This window comes from Podarcis muralis, chromosome 4 (genome assembly GCF_964188315.1).
Source record: "Podarcis muralis chromosome 4, rPodMur119.hap1.1, whole genome shotgun sequence".
Classification (NCBI taxonomy): Eukaryota; Metazoa; Chordata; class Lepidosauria; order Squamata; family Lacertidae; genus Podarcis; species Podarcis muralis.
The window spans coordinates 61,252,434-61,266,022 of record NC_135658.1 but is presented as its reverse complement, the minus strand read 5'-3'; the positions used below and the strand labels follow the sequence as shown (position 1 = coordinate 61,266,022).

Below are 13,589 nucleotides of genomic sequence, written 5' to 3'. Positions count from 1 at the left end.
ACAAGTGGCTGCAGGAGGAAAGAAGATTTGTCGCACCAGCAAAACACATTTGAACGCAAGTCAGGATCCAACCAAGCGGCTTCTTCAAGGCTATTTATTGAAATAATGCCTGATGTGGGATAAGCACTCTGATCTCCTGCATCCCATGAGATTATACTGGATCTTATTTATTGTAAAGCATACTCCAGAAGCAAATTTTCATATCTGTTTATTGAGTTCTCCTCAACTCTATGTGTGTTATGAACCCATGTAAATATTTACTTACATTGTTTTTCTGAAGGACTTGTAGTGCTTTGTTGACGTTGTTCAAGGCATGAACTCTTGTGGAACCCCTTTCTTTACCCTGTGAATATGCATAGTGATTATTAACCATGAGAAATAAGGAAATACTATATATTAAAATTAAAAATAATGTCTCACAGACACAAACAGCACAGAAGAGCCTAAAATACCAAAGAATGTCAATCCTTACTTCAGTAATATATTTTTCTAATGCATTTTACAATGGCCCTACTGAATGAGGGCATCAGTGAGACAAATTCAGATTGTTTTAATTATAACAGGTATTCTTTTCCATAGGCCAGTTGAGGACTGCTACCAGGGAATAGCATTAAACATACATGATATTCTTCAAGTATATATTTGAAGTTTGCCATACTAACAATATATGAGCATTCTTATGTGAAAAAATTGAACACAATAAAAAGGGGCGGTGGCTGAAAGAAAAGAGAGTGATGGATTACTAATAGTCCCAGTTAACCCTTTTATTGTAGACTCTGTCACAGTGCTAGTAATTTCACATTCATGACAAGATTTAAAATGTCAGGAGCTGTGACACTGCATAAAATATATATTTCTACAACTTTTATTATAAGATCTAGTTTTGAAATTTGGAGTTATAACCTTCAGCTACTATCCCTGCTTCATCTTTGATCTGAAATGGGGAAGAATGCCTTGCATCATTTTAATTGAAGGAGGTCTACAGTTAATGGCAATTATATTTTGAATACTAGTAACATTCTTGCCTAGCAAAACAAAACTTTTTTGAAGTTTTCTGTGGGAAGCATGCAAGCTTCCCACTATCTGTTCTCGGTCTGCTCAGGTAAAAAGAAGCAACTAGATTAAAAAAGAAGTTATGTATAAAGATGCAGTGGACCATGCTGACAACTAACCTATTGATTTATAGATGTATACACCACACAACAAACAAATGACCCTATCCAAGCAAGTGCTTGTGTGAGGATGTTTGGTTTGAGCTTTCCTTCTGGGGGATTTCCCCCCAACCCTCTGGGGCAGATTTAGACGGGGTGCAGGGTAAGTGCAGAGAGAGGAATGATGTTCTACTGTGCAAGCAGAAAGCATTGCACCAGCAGAGGCTCAATGCATGTAGGCAGTGAATTTGACACATTCATAAAACAGCATGAAATACTTCGTCAACTTCTGGACAGTGAAACACAACAACCAATGACTGAGCTGTACATCAGAAAAGGTCTACGTAAGCCGAAGAGTCTAAAAGAAAGTACTGATGGTGCTTGCTTAATAATATTAACAGGCAAGGAGCTCCGCAGCTTAAACACAGCACAGTAACTGTTATATGTCTTATAGAAGCAAAGCAAACATCATGTGGCACCCTTAAAAGTGTCTCTCATGCCTATAATAGTGGTAATAGCTTCTAACTATTGCTGTTGTGCCCTAGAGTGGCTAGGGCAACCCAGTCAGATGGGCAAGGTACAAATATCATCCTCATCCTCATGCATTTATGTGTACAAATTGAATTACTAAGGAGGTAGAGAAATAGTTTGGAGACAGTCTAAGGCTTGAATTCAAAGCTGTGGTTCTTCCTAAGTGCTCCTTATTCAAATTTCTCCCCAGATCTTTGAGGGCTCAGTAATTTGAGGTTGTTTCTGAACTGCATCTGATATATTCAGAAACTTCCAGTATCCTATTTTGTTTCAAAACTATTTGCATGAACAAGCATAGCTTGTTGCTGCTTTTGGTTAATTCACCATCACCCCCTCCCATTTTTGTCTGGGTATTTGACTAGCAAGGTCTGGTGGGGGGAGGGCAAATAAGAGTTGCTGTTTTAAGAAACTGTTTCCCACAAAACCCCAAATTCACTACTTTCTATTGTACACAATACAGTCATACTACTTTATTAGGTGCTCAGCCTAACATGTTCCAGTCCTATGGTTCAATTCACGTTCTTATAATCAGTAAAAATTCAAAGTGCTTCATAAAGAGAAAATGGGATTTTCAAGGACCAGAGATCCATGAATATTAATTTCACAATATAATTCATGCACTCTAAAAGTCAAATCCAGTTACAACCATAGTGGGTATATCATAAATATACCCACTAGTAGTTGCTAGACTACTTCTGGCTGAAAACATGTATACATACAAGCTTTTGGCCCGTAAGACCTTCCAGGAGCTCCAGGAGTCTTCGTCCATCTTGAAAATCATTGAAGAGATCTTCTATAGGGTATGTACCAAACTACAATAAAATAGAGTAAAGGTTGTTTTATAATGGAGCATTGTGAATTGCATGCTAAGTTTCTTAATATCCTATTTGTTGGTCAGAGGAAAAGCAAAAAAGATAACCCTTTACAATCTAGGCATTCTTCTTAATTTGAAGATTCTTTTTTAATGAAAAGCTTTATTTTGTTACTAAGAGTTTGTACAATCCAGAAAGCGGAGTCAGTTACAGTAATTTGAATGGGGTTGGGTACAGTAAAAGCAGGAAGACTATATAGGCAATAACATTTATGTCCCACTCTTTAGCCAATGAATTTGGAGTGGCTTGCTGAGGGCTCCCAGGCCTCCCATCCACTTCAGTAGTTGTACTTTATGTCTCTTCTGACCCTTCTCTAGCCGAGAACTTTAATCTGTAATGATTACAGTAGTAAAGTCATGTTTTCAGCAGTGTCTTGGCTAGCTCTGAATATATCCTAATGGGGCCAGTTCCAGAGGAGACAAGGCCCAATACAAAGTCTTGCTTCCATTGTCTCTTTCACTGTGGACATGTGCCGCAGGCCCCAGATATATGTGTGCATGCGTGCGTTTTTCTTCAAAAAATAAAAAAATAAAAAAATCAAGTAGCAGCTATGAGGAAAAGAAGGTGGTTGCTGCAAACCAAACTCAGAGGTCAAAGTGAATAGTAGAGAACAGGGAAGGCCTCAGCCATTTCTCTACTGAAATTAGGCACTCCTGAAGTAGCATGTCTGTAGAGCCAGTGTGGTGTAGTGGTTAAGAGCGGTAGACTCCTAATCTGGGGAACTGGGTTCGCGTCTCCGCTCCTCCACATGCAGCTGCTGGGTGACCTTGGGCCAGTCACACTTCTTTGAAGTCTCTCAGCCCCACTCACCTCACAGAGTGTTTGTTGTGGGGGAGGAAGGGAAAGGAGAATGTTAGCCACTTTGAGACTCCTTAAAGGGAGTGAAAGGCGGGATATCAAATCCAAACTCTTCTTCTTCTTCTTCTGTAACAAAAATTGCTTTCATAGTTTTGCAACATGCACATGTATATAATATAATAAAGCTGTAAAAGTAGTCTTCTTTCATTCTTCCATTAAGACGTCTTATTTTTTTAAAAAATAAAATGTATAATTAAAATTGATCCTAGACAAAACTACACAATAATATGGGAGGTTAACTACGGAGAGGAGATAAAAACACAGCATGGAAGTATCTTCAGCAAGACATTTTAATTACAAGTGTGTTACAAGTAAATCTTTAAAGAAATGATTTCGAGGAGATTGAAAGGCAACCTTCTATTAATCATCAACTAAATATTACATAAGGTTCCCTATGCTGCTGCCACACAGTCTAACCTGAAGAAGAGCATGCCATTTGTCTGGCAGGGAGGTAATTAAGTCGCCTTTCTGAAACGGATTGAATGTCTTCAGTGGATCGACATTGCAATAAGTCTTTAGAAACAAAGGATTTGAAGAGACGGTAAAGAAATATGTTGCATTTCCAAGGTCACTGGAAAAGTGTGCATTAAGAAGTGAGAAGCTTTTGGAAGAACAAACTAATATATTGAAATGCCATTTTGAACTCCTGATGCGTGCAATAACAATATCACCTTTATTTGCAATTGCCTTCAAAAAGATAGACAGAATTATATTTTTCATTCTGTACTTGGTAAAATAAATATTCAGTTTAATTTAGCATTTAAAATGTTGGTTAAATAATATAGATGGCACTTTAAAATCGGCTATAACAGCAATGATATTTTATGCTTCCATATGAAAGTTTCTGAAACCTCCCTACAGTCTGCACCCCTCCCAGTCTGGTTGTGATTTTCTTTGATTTTCTACCTTAATATGCTAGGTAGGGTGATGATGGTTCAGGAGAGGGCACTGCATAGAAGCCCTTAGGACCTTGCCATATCCTAATGATCTCAAGAACAAGCCACCAGAGCTTAGAGCAGAGCTTTCCAAACTGTGTAATCATGTAATCATGACACTGTAGCGTCTTGGCTGCAGTGTGTAGGTGTGTTGCGCGAACGTTCCCCAAGCTCCTCCCAGGGCTGGAAAGTGGTTAGTTTAACCCCCAGTTTGCTAGTAAAACTGAATGACCACATTGCAAAATGATGCATGTCTAAAAAGTGTGCCACCAACATGAAAAGTTTGGAAAGCTCTGGCTTAGAGCCTTATTCAGCTCTGAAGTATGTGTGTACATAAAGGAGCGTCTCCACCCCCATCGTTCAGCCTGGACACTGATCCAGCTCCGAGGGCCTTCTTGCAGTTCCCTTATTGCGAGAAGTGAAGTTACAGGGAACCAGACAGAGGGCCTTCTTGGTAGTTGCGTCCGCCCTGTGGAACATCCTCCCTTTAGATGTCAAAGAAATAGACATATCTGACTTTTAGAAGACATCTGAAGGCAGCCCTGTACGAAGAAGTTTGTCATGTTTGAGTTTTTTTGTGCTTTAATATTTTGTTGGAAGCCACCCAGAGTGGCTGGGGCAACCCAGTTAGATGGGCAGCATACAAATAATAAAATTGTTGTTACTTTGTTTCAGAGAGCTCCAAACTATGCTCCAAAAGTGAATTGGCATAATGGAATTATTTGTGTTGGTTCTGCCATCATAAATAATGCCAGAGATGAACTCAAACGGGTCCAACAAATTTGGTTCTAAATTTAGAAAACTACCTCCTACTGAGTCAGACCAGTGATCTACTCCTCCACGTCTTTCCCAGCCTTGCGCTAGAAATCCTTTACCTAGTGGTTCCAGGGATTGAACCTGGAAGCTTTCAAATGCAAAGCCTACTATATCTCCTCATCCAGCTTTCTTTTTGTAGCATGTTTTCAGCCTTGAATATAACATGACTTGGATAGTGGAAGTAGGAAACAATACCAAATCAGACTAAGACAGACAGAGAAAGATTTAATGGTAAGGTAAGAGAAGACTCAAATGAAGGAAGAAATTGATGTGTGAAACACACTTACAAAGAACCTCAAATATATCAAGGAAAGCCTTTGAAATAAGTTCCTCTCTCCTGGCTCAAGCTCCTTGATTTAAAAGCGAACACAGGGGCTTCAGTATCCCACTGCAATAATGTAAACACTGCTGTGTAATACCATCTCCTTTCTACTGAATAAAGGTCAAATCACAGACACTTTTGTTGCTTTCACTGATGTGGCTGGTGGCTGCGATTACTAATCTTTACATGATAGAGGGGGTGGGTGGGAATTACCAAAAGGCTTTAAAAAGAAGAAAAAGGCAGCTGAAAAGATGCAACAAACAGGGGAGATAAGATGTCAGATAGAGATTAAATTAAACCTTTCGCACTTCTGCAGATTGAAGGAAATGTGAACTCTACCTAGAGAACCCAAAGGAAAATGTTTTAATTCACAAAGGAACTTGCCAATTCCCCACAAGGCAATAAATATGGCTTTTCCTAGCATAAGGTCAGGTCACACATAGCTGCATAAAGTTAAAACCACTTGTTATTGCAAAAAATTTGGATTGAAAACCATCTTTAAAAAAGAAGATGTTCATATATAATGATAAGCCATAGCTCTTCACTTAATAAATCATACGGTCTAAACAAACCATGGAGGGCATAGCTTAATGTTACGTCCAAACGCAAGATCATAGTTTGTTTTGCCCTAACTTCACACTTGCTAGCTAGTCTTAAACCATGGTTTGTTTTTGGTTTATGGATCAGGGAGCAGAAAATCATGATCCTGGATTTGGACATCACACTAAACGATCATTTGTTTACCTGCTAACACCAGAGGAGCAGCAAAGTAGAAATAATGGGGCAAATTATGGTTTATTAAGACTTAGCTTACTGTCACATGCAAATATTCAGATGCCTTCCCTCTTTCAAGTCTTTAATTCTCTTTCTCTGAATCTCCTCAGCGTTCCATCACTTAACTCAAAGAGAACTATTTAGGTCCCTACTGAAACTCCTACTTACAAAAAAGGGCTGTGCTTTGGACATCCAGCAAGAAGCTACACTTTACAAGGTTAGGGACAGTTTTTTATCAGTTTTTATCGTGTCCATGGTAGAATCATAATAATAAAAAACCCCCGAAAGTGACAGCATGCCTTACATCTCTGGTACACACAAGCTCTGGAAGTAATTAACTTTCCTCCATTTTTGAGGACGCCTTCACACAGCCATTTTCCCATGGCACTATTCTATATTGAAGTGGTGCATGTGTGTGAGACAACACCACAACCATGTGAGTGAAGCCCACAGCATGGGTCTTCCTCATCTGGTTGCTATTCTTCCTTCCCAGTGGGATGTCAGACAGATGGGAAAGTCCCAGGTATTTACATAGATATGGGAGCTCATTCCATAGGCATGGAGCTACCATCTACCACAAACCACACCAGGTGTTGAAACCATCAAAAGCATCTCAATGCAGGTGATGGGTAAAATTACAACACAGAAGGTATCAGTGAGATGTTACCTTCCTCTCTCTGCACTTCTATCATGTTGAGAGCTTAGCTAGAGGGTTTGTGTATGTGTGTTTTAAGAAGATCTGAATTTTAAAAGGTTGATAGACTTTCAGCTAATCAAGCAGGCATTTTCATTAGGGGTTCATTGAAATTCATGCCTAGAACTTAAGAAGAACATTACATTATATTGAGCTGAACAGAGGTTTTCAGTCAGATGTAATAAAAAGGAGATTGCAGAGATGTCTGTGGTATATGCTTTTACCATATTACATTTATTACTTTCACCATATGATAATTTTTTTTCTAATGGGGCGGGAATTGTTCACTACCACTGTCAAATAAATAGTGTTCTATTGAATAATTTAAAGGTTTTTTTTTACTGTACATAAGAGAACTGGAAAGTTGCTTACATAATATATATTTCAGAAGACCTTTTACAGAAAGCTAGATTGCGATATAAATGCATTTTCTAAGTGTTTCTACTTTCCAGAAGTAACAGGGGCAAATAGCTAGTTCCAGAAAGTCACACTTACAATTTCGTCTACAATATTTTCAAAAAGCAGCAGTTTATTTGTAACATATACTTCGAGAGAGATGACTTTGTTTTCCTGTATAAGCTCTTTTGACTTGAGTAACACTGTGAATAAATATTAATTTGATGAAGATAGAACTTCTGGATTCCTTACCCTGACCATTAAGTCCAGTTGTGACCGACTCTGAGGTTGCAGCGCTCATCTCGCTTTATTGGCCGAGGGAGCCGACGTACAGCTTCCGGGTCATGTGGCCAGCATGACTAAGCTGCTTCTGGAGAACCAGAGCAGCGCACGGAAACGCCGTTTACCTTCCCGCCGGAGCGGTACCTATTCATCTACTTGCACTTTGATGTGCTTTTGAACTGCTAGGTTGGCAGGAGCAGGGACCGAGCAACGGGAGCTCACCCCGTCGCGAGGATTCAAACCGCCGACGTTCTGATCGGCAAGTCCTAGGCTCTGTGGTTTAACCCACAGCGCCACCCGCTTCCCACAGAGAATACTTTTTATCCCATTCACACTAGTCCAATACTAAAAAATGTCCTTTGATAACTGTGTTTTATTTCCTGAGACAGATGGATGCCAGCAACACGTATCAGCACATCTCCCTTAAAGGAGCTGAAGTGATAACCAACCTCTCTCTTTTGTGTAATGTTAGGTACTGTTGACTACACCTCTTTATGCTGTTAAAACATTCTAAAAACTCATATGCATTATAAGATAGTGGAATATGAAACATCTTCTTTTTTCCTAAGCAATCAGGTTAAAGTCCCGTTATGCTAGTGGAAATCCTTGCATAGGTTTCTGCTTATGCAACTATTTAGCTGAATACAGACCAATATATTTATCTTCTCTCCTCCCATTTTTCAGTGTTGTTCTGAATATATAAATGAATTATTTTCCTCCATAGTGGAATTAATTTTCTTGCCCTGAAATTAAAGTATAACTGGTCATGTTCATCTCAATGCCTGTTACTATTCAATTAAGCAGCTGAAGTTAAAAGGTTAAATTGATTCTGTTTAGTATAATTAAAAAAATTATTCAATCAAATGCATTCCTTTTAATTAGACAATCTATCTTAATAGCATATCTAATACCATTGTACTAGAATAAAATCTTATTACAAATGAGCTTTTCTAGTTTTAGTGTTTTCCATTTTTAATAAGAAGGAAATTAGATTAAGAGCAGACAACTTCTAAAACATGATATTGCTATCAGTTCAGCAGTCTTGATTATGGGGAATAGGCATGAACCTATCAACTAATGGGGGCAAGGGCAGGGACTGAAGAAAAGAATGCAAATGTCCCTTGATGGATGGAAGTCTGCAAAAATCTAGTCATGTACTTATACATATACCAGTAACACAACTATGGATGAAAGGTTTACATGATTTATTTTGATATAATTGTCATTGCCACCTCTTACATCTTGGAAACCCATAATACCCACAGTTTTTCTAACCACTGGATTATACAGAATATTATACAGAAATTTAATACTATCAAATGTATAATGCAAATGTTGAGCAAAGGTCCATTACCCATAAATAAATATATAAAATGAAATATTAAACAGATGTAATTTGATATCTTTCTGTTTATTTTGCAATGAATATATTTATCACCTGTTCCTCTACCATGTTTAGATATCATATTTCTTCTCCCTTAGAATATGGTAAACAGATTGAGAAGTGTTAGCATACTACAAGGAACAGACAAAACAAATATGGAAGAAATTATAACATTTAGTGCTGTCACTGCAAGATGTAATAGCATTCTGCCGACTGAGGATTTGAAATGATACCATCAAATGAATGCAACCCTTTGAACAAGAAGACTTAACTCAACTTTTGTATGTTGCTCACAAATTTCAGCTTGTTACAGAGATTATATATACATATAAAATAGCCACGATTAGTAGAGTTGTAGAAAGAGAAACAGGTTTGCTTTCTTCTAAAACTCTAAAACCCTCTTGCGGTAGTCATGGATATCTCAGTAAAAACATCAACCCAATGTATTGTAGTTGTGAAAAAGTCAAATTCCTTGTCAGGGAACGTTAGGCAACGAATCAGAAACAAAACTTGTCAATATTGTAACATCTTCATATTAGTAGTGTGCACCAATCACAAGATTCAGTTCAGAACCTGATTTGGCATTGATTTGGCACATAGGAGGAAGATTTAATTCATATGATGAATCTCTGGGGTTTCTAAAAATGGAAAATGGGCAGCATAAGGAACAAGGCTGAAAAGAAAAGCAAAAGAAAGAGGAAAGAGTGAGAGTAACAGACCTCTGACCTGAAAACTGAATACAGGGGTACCTCGGGTTACATATGCTTCAGGTTACATACGCTTCAGGTTACAGATTCTCCTAACCCAGAAATAGTACCTCGGGTTAAGAACTTTGCTTCAGGATGAGAACAGAAACCATGCTCCGGCAGCACGGCAGCAGCAGGAGGCCCCATTAGCTAAAGTGGTGCTTCAGGTTAAGAACAGTTTCAGGTTAAGAACGGACTTCCAGAATGAATTAAGTATGTAACCAGAGGTACCACCGTATACCAATATCAGCTGTTTCTGTTTTGTGGCTAGTAAGGAATTGCAGCAAGACAGATTAGAGGCAAGTCCCATGCCTGCAATTACTAATGCTATTAGTGACAAAGGCCATCTTTCTACAGACTTCAAGAGACCCAGATCACTCATCAAATAAATATTTTTGTTGACAAGCCTCATTGCAGTGGTTTTAAATTAAAATAAAATCATTCCGCAGTACTTCACTTAAATTACAATAAATACAATATGGAATCCAAAGCCATGTCAACAACAACAGGTCATACAACAGAGATGCAGACACAGGGAATAGTCCCTATGGCAGATCCAGATGCCAACTCTGTCCATATAACTACTTTGGCAACACTATTACAGACCAAATCATGTAATCCATGACACCAAGGAATCATTCACTTGCTCATATTCCAATATCATATATGCTGTAATCTGCCAGCAGTGGAATTCTGCACTCAGATAGGATAAATAGGCCCATCTCTACACAAAAGAATAAGTGGAAACAAATGGGAGCATCCCCAAATGGAAAAAATCCAACTTGTGTGTTCCATCAGTGCAATGATTCCTGCTTGCACCATGGAACTCCCCACCTTCTCCCCCAATGCATGCCCCCTATACATGCCCCACACCCTCCTCAAATCTCCCCCAGAACAGATTTAGAGGATGTACAGGGGTGGAGAGGAGTTCCACATTACACAGTGCTACATTGGATATAACCCCATATCTGCTGTCCAATATGGCAATATTTCTAAATCAAAGAGGGAAAACATTTTAACCTTCCAGAATACTCTGTTACTGACTTCAAAATAAGCACTCTAGAGTAAAAAACAACAACCCCAAAACTTCAAATGGGAGACTGTGGTGTGAAAATGATGGATCACAACCCATCAAGAGTCTCAGAGTCTCACTTGTGGACTGATCCCGACACAAAAGACTTTTAACACATTATGTGTGTAAATCGGTTTACCAATGCCACATTGTCTGTGCCATCAAGAACCAGTTTGTGAGTAACCAATGTGAAGTGCATAATTATCCCGATGTAACGCTGTACTGTTTTTAACACTTGATCGGGAGCCGCCCAGAGTGGCTGGGGAAACTCAGCCAGAATGGGCGGGGTATAAATAATAAATTATTGTTATTATTATTGTTATTGTTTTCTGCATTGCCCCTAGACCCCAGAATGAAGACTTGCACACAAGACACTAAAGAGTAAACGTTTGCAATTTCACTGACAGAACAAAAGGGTCTGCGATAGGGAATGAAGCACCTGTGGACTGAATTCTGGAAGACAGAAAAATAATTCCTGGCTGAATAAAAAAGTCAAGTTGCGCATCAGATGTTAATTGACAAGGAGAGGGAGGGTGGAGTTTTCTTCTATGGGAGAAAGCTTCCCATTGGCCACTGAAGGTGATGTGATAAGCAGCCTGGTCTCCATCTCATCCAAGATAAACCCCACAAGATTTATCCTTCCAGATGGGGGTGGGACAAACTCCTTCTACTCGCAATAGGCAGTGTAGGGGCCTTTCATTTTCTTCTTTCCTCACGTTTTACAACCGCTTCCAAATCATACTTACATATCAGGATAACATTTCATACATCTGATGAAGCTAATTGTACTCCACAAATATATATGCCATAATAAATGTGTTCGCCTTTAAAGTTGATTTTGAATTTAGAGATACAATAAAGGATACTAAACGATTTAGAAGTTAATGCACCAAGTACTAGTTCACATATAAAATGATTCGGTCAAATTTCCTATGCTTCTGTGAAGGAAGTAGTGTGTGGACCATACTCAAGTCACATACCATCTAACAGTCAAAAGCCACTTCTTCAGTATAAACCATACGCTAGCCAGTTTATTATGTGACAACTCTAAGTGGCCACCTGCGGCCTCTGGAGCCGTAATAAGCTAATTATTACAATAATCTTCACTTGCCTAACATCATGATTGCCTGTAGAAGCATGGTATTATCCCCCACTTAACATGGCACTGATAGTCAGTGGCACATAGTTAGATGTACCATCCGGAGAGTTTTGAAGCTGCTACCACAACAAAAGAGAGAGCCCAATAGATATTAATATTTGCCAGGAAATCTCCAGCTTACGATGAAGCAAATGCTATTGTGGCTGAAAGCTAAATAACATCAATCAGAAGAGCATTCTCTTTGCACAAATTAATTGTCTTTGATATAAATAGTAAAAGAAGAGATGATAAAAGGGCCAGGGATTCATCACAAAAAGTCATTCACATCCGAATTGTAGGTTACCACTTTAATGGTCTTTCATCTCTTGTAAATAGTTCAAAAGGATGTTTTATCTACACACACACACACACACACACACACACACACACACACACCCCAATGGTGTTTATGTGCCAACTAAGTATTGAATAGTGCTTTGAGAAAGTTTTTGAGTACTAGATTGCTGAAAATTCAAACAGCTACTTCTCAACCTTCTCTCTCTCTTTTTTTTGGTTCACAGACATTTTGGAACAGCTGTATCTCAAGTGATTTTTCTTGAAGTAGGTATTGAATTCATTTCAACACCATTCAGAAACTGTGGCGTTCAAACTCATGTGAGCCAGCCCCTTTGGAAATAATCTCTACAGCTTCATAACATGGCTGAAATTGCTTGTAATTGTTGTGATCAGTTCTTACAACATTCAAGGCAGTATGATTAAACTCTGGTGGCAAAGTCAAAAATAATCACACACTTTATCCTTGGATGATGATAACACTTTACAGTGCTCCCAATAATAACTGCTCCATACTTCATAGTTGTCAGACAAGACAAGGCAATCTTGCTCTTAGACCTTGAAGTTAGGTCCCAATCTTGTAAAGAGAAGCATCTGCATAAGGCACCATAATACCACAGGGTGTCACAGCTTCCCTACATAAGAAGTTACATTGTTCAGAAAACACCCAAAGACAGTAATACCACCAGCCAATAAAAAATTTAAGCATTTTTTTGTCTGCTGCACTATACACAGCTTGAGATTTCAGAGCTACTTGGAACATTTTAAAATACACCATTGCAACAGTTTAACATTATGACCAATTTAAAAGCATTTAGAAGAAACAGTATTTATTAAATTGCAATGAAGGAAATCTACTCTTAGGGGAAAGGAGGAAAAAGCCATGTGTTTTAGCACATGATACAGAGCATTTTCTTTTAAAAATTTGAAGCATGTAATTGATTTTCTTCATCCCACTTTCACCACCAACACGTCACAGGGATGATCTATCTTGTTTATCAACAGCACATGATGCAAGAAATTTGATGAATGTTTCAGATACATAACTACTTTCCACCAAAGTAATATCATGCACCCAATAAAAATGCCCTCTTTCCAAACAAACAAGCAAACAAAAAACAGGCCAAAACAAATTAAAATCAAGACATGAGGAAGAATTGACTTCTTATATCCTTGCAGCCATGTTCCCTGCTGATAATCCGAATATTCAACAACAGAAAAACATCTTTTACAGACACTGTTCCTATTGTCCTGGGCAAACATCTGTGCTTCATAGCATAAAGGAGCTATAGTGAATCTAAGTTACAGTCTCATGTTCTAATAA

The 13,589-nt window shown here is 38.4% G+C and overlaps 1 protein-coding gene across 9 annotated transcripts in view; it reads right to left on the bottom strand.

The window, feature by feature from the left end:
- DMD (dystrophin) overlaps window positions 1-13,589 on the bottom strand; it is a 985,465-nt gene that overhangs the window by 667,645 nt on the left and 304,231 nt on the right. For all 9 annotated transcript variants that reach the window (XM_077927390.1, XM_077927397.1, XM_077927392.1 and 6 more), the window contains exons 3-4: window positions 2,402-2,494; window positions 266-343 (exon numbers count right to left, since the gene is read on the bottom strand). In XM_077927390.1, coding sequence (XP_077783516.1) covers window positions 266-343; window positions 2,402-2,494 — 171 coding nt within the window. The remainder of the gene's footprint in view (window positions 1-265; window positions 344-2,401; window positions 2,495-13,589) is intronic.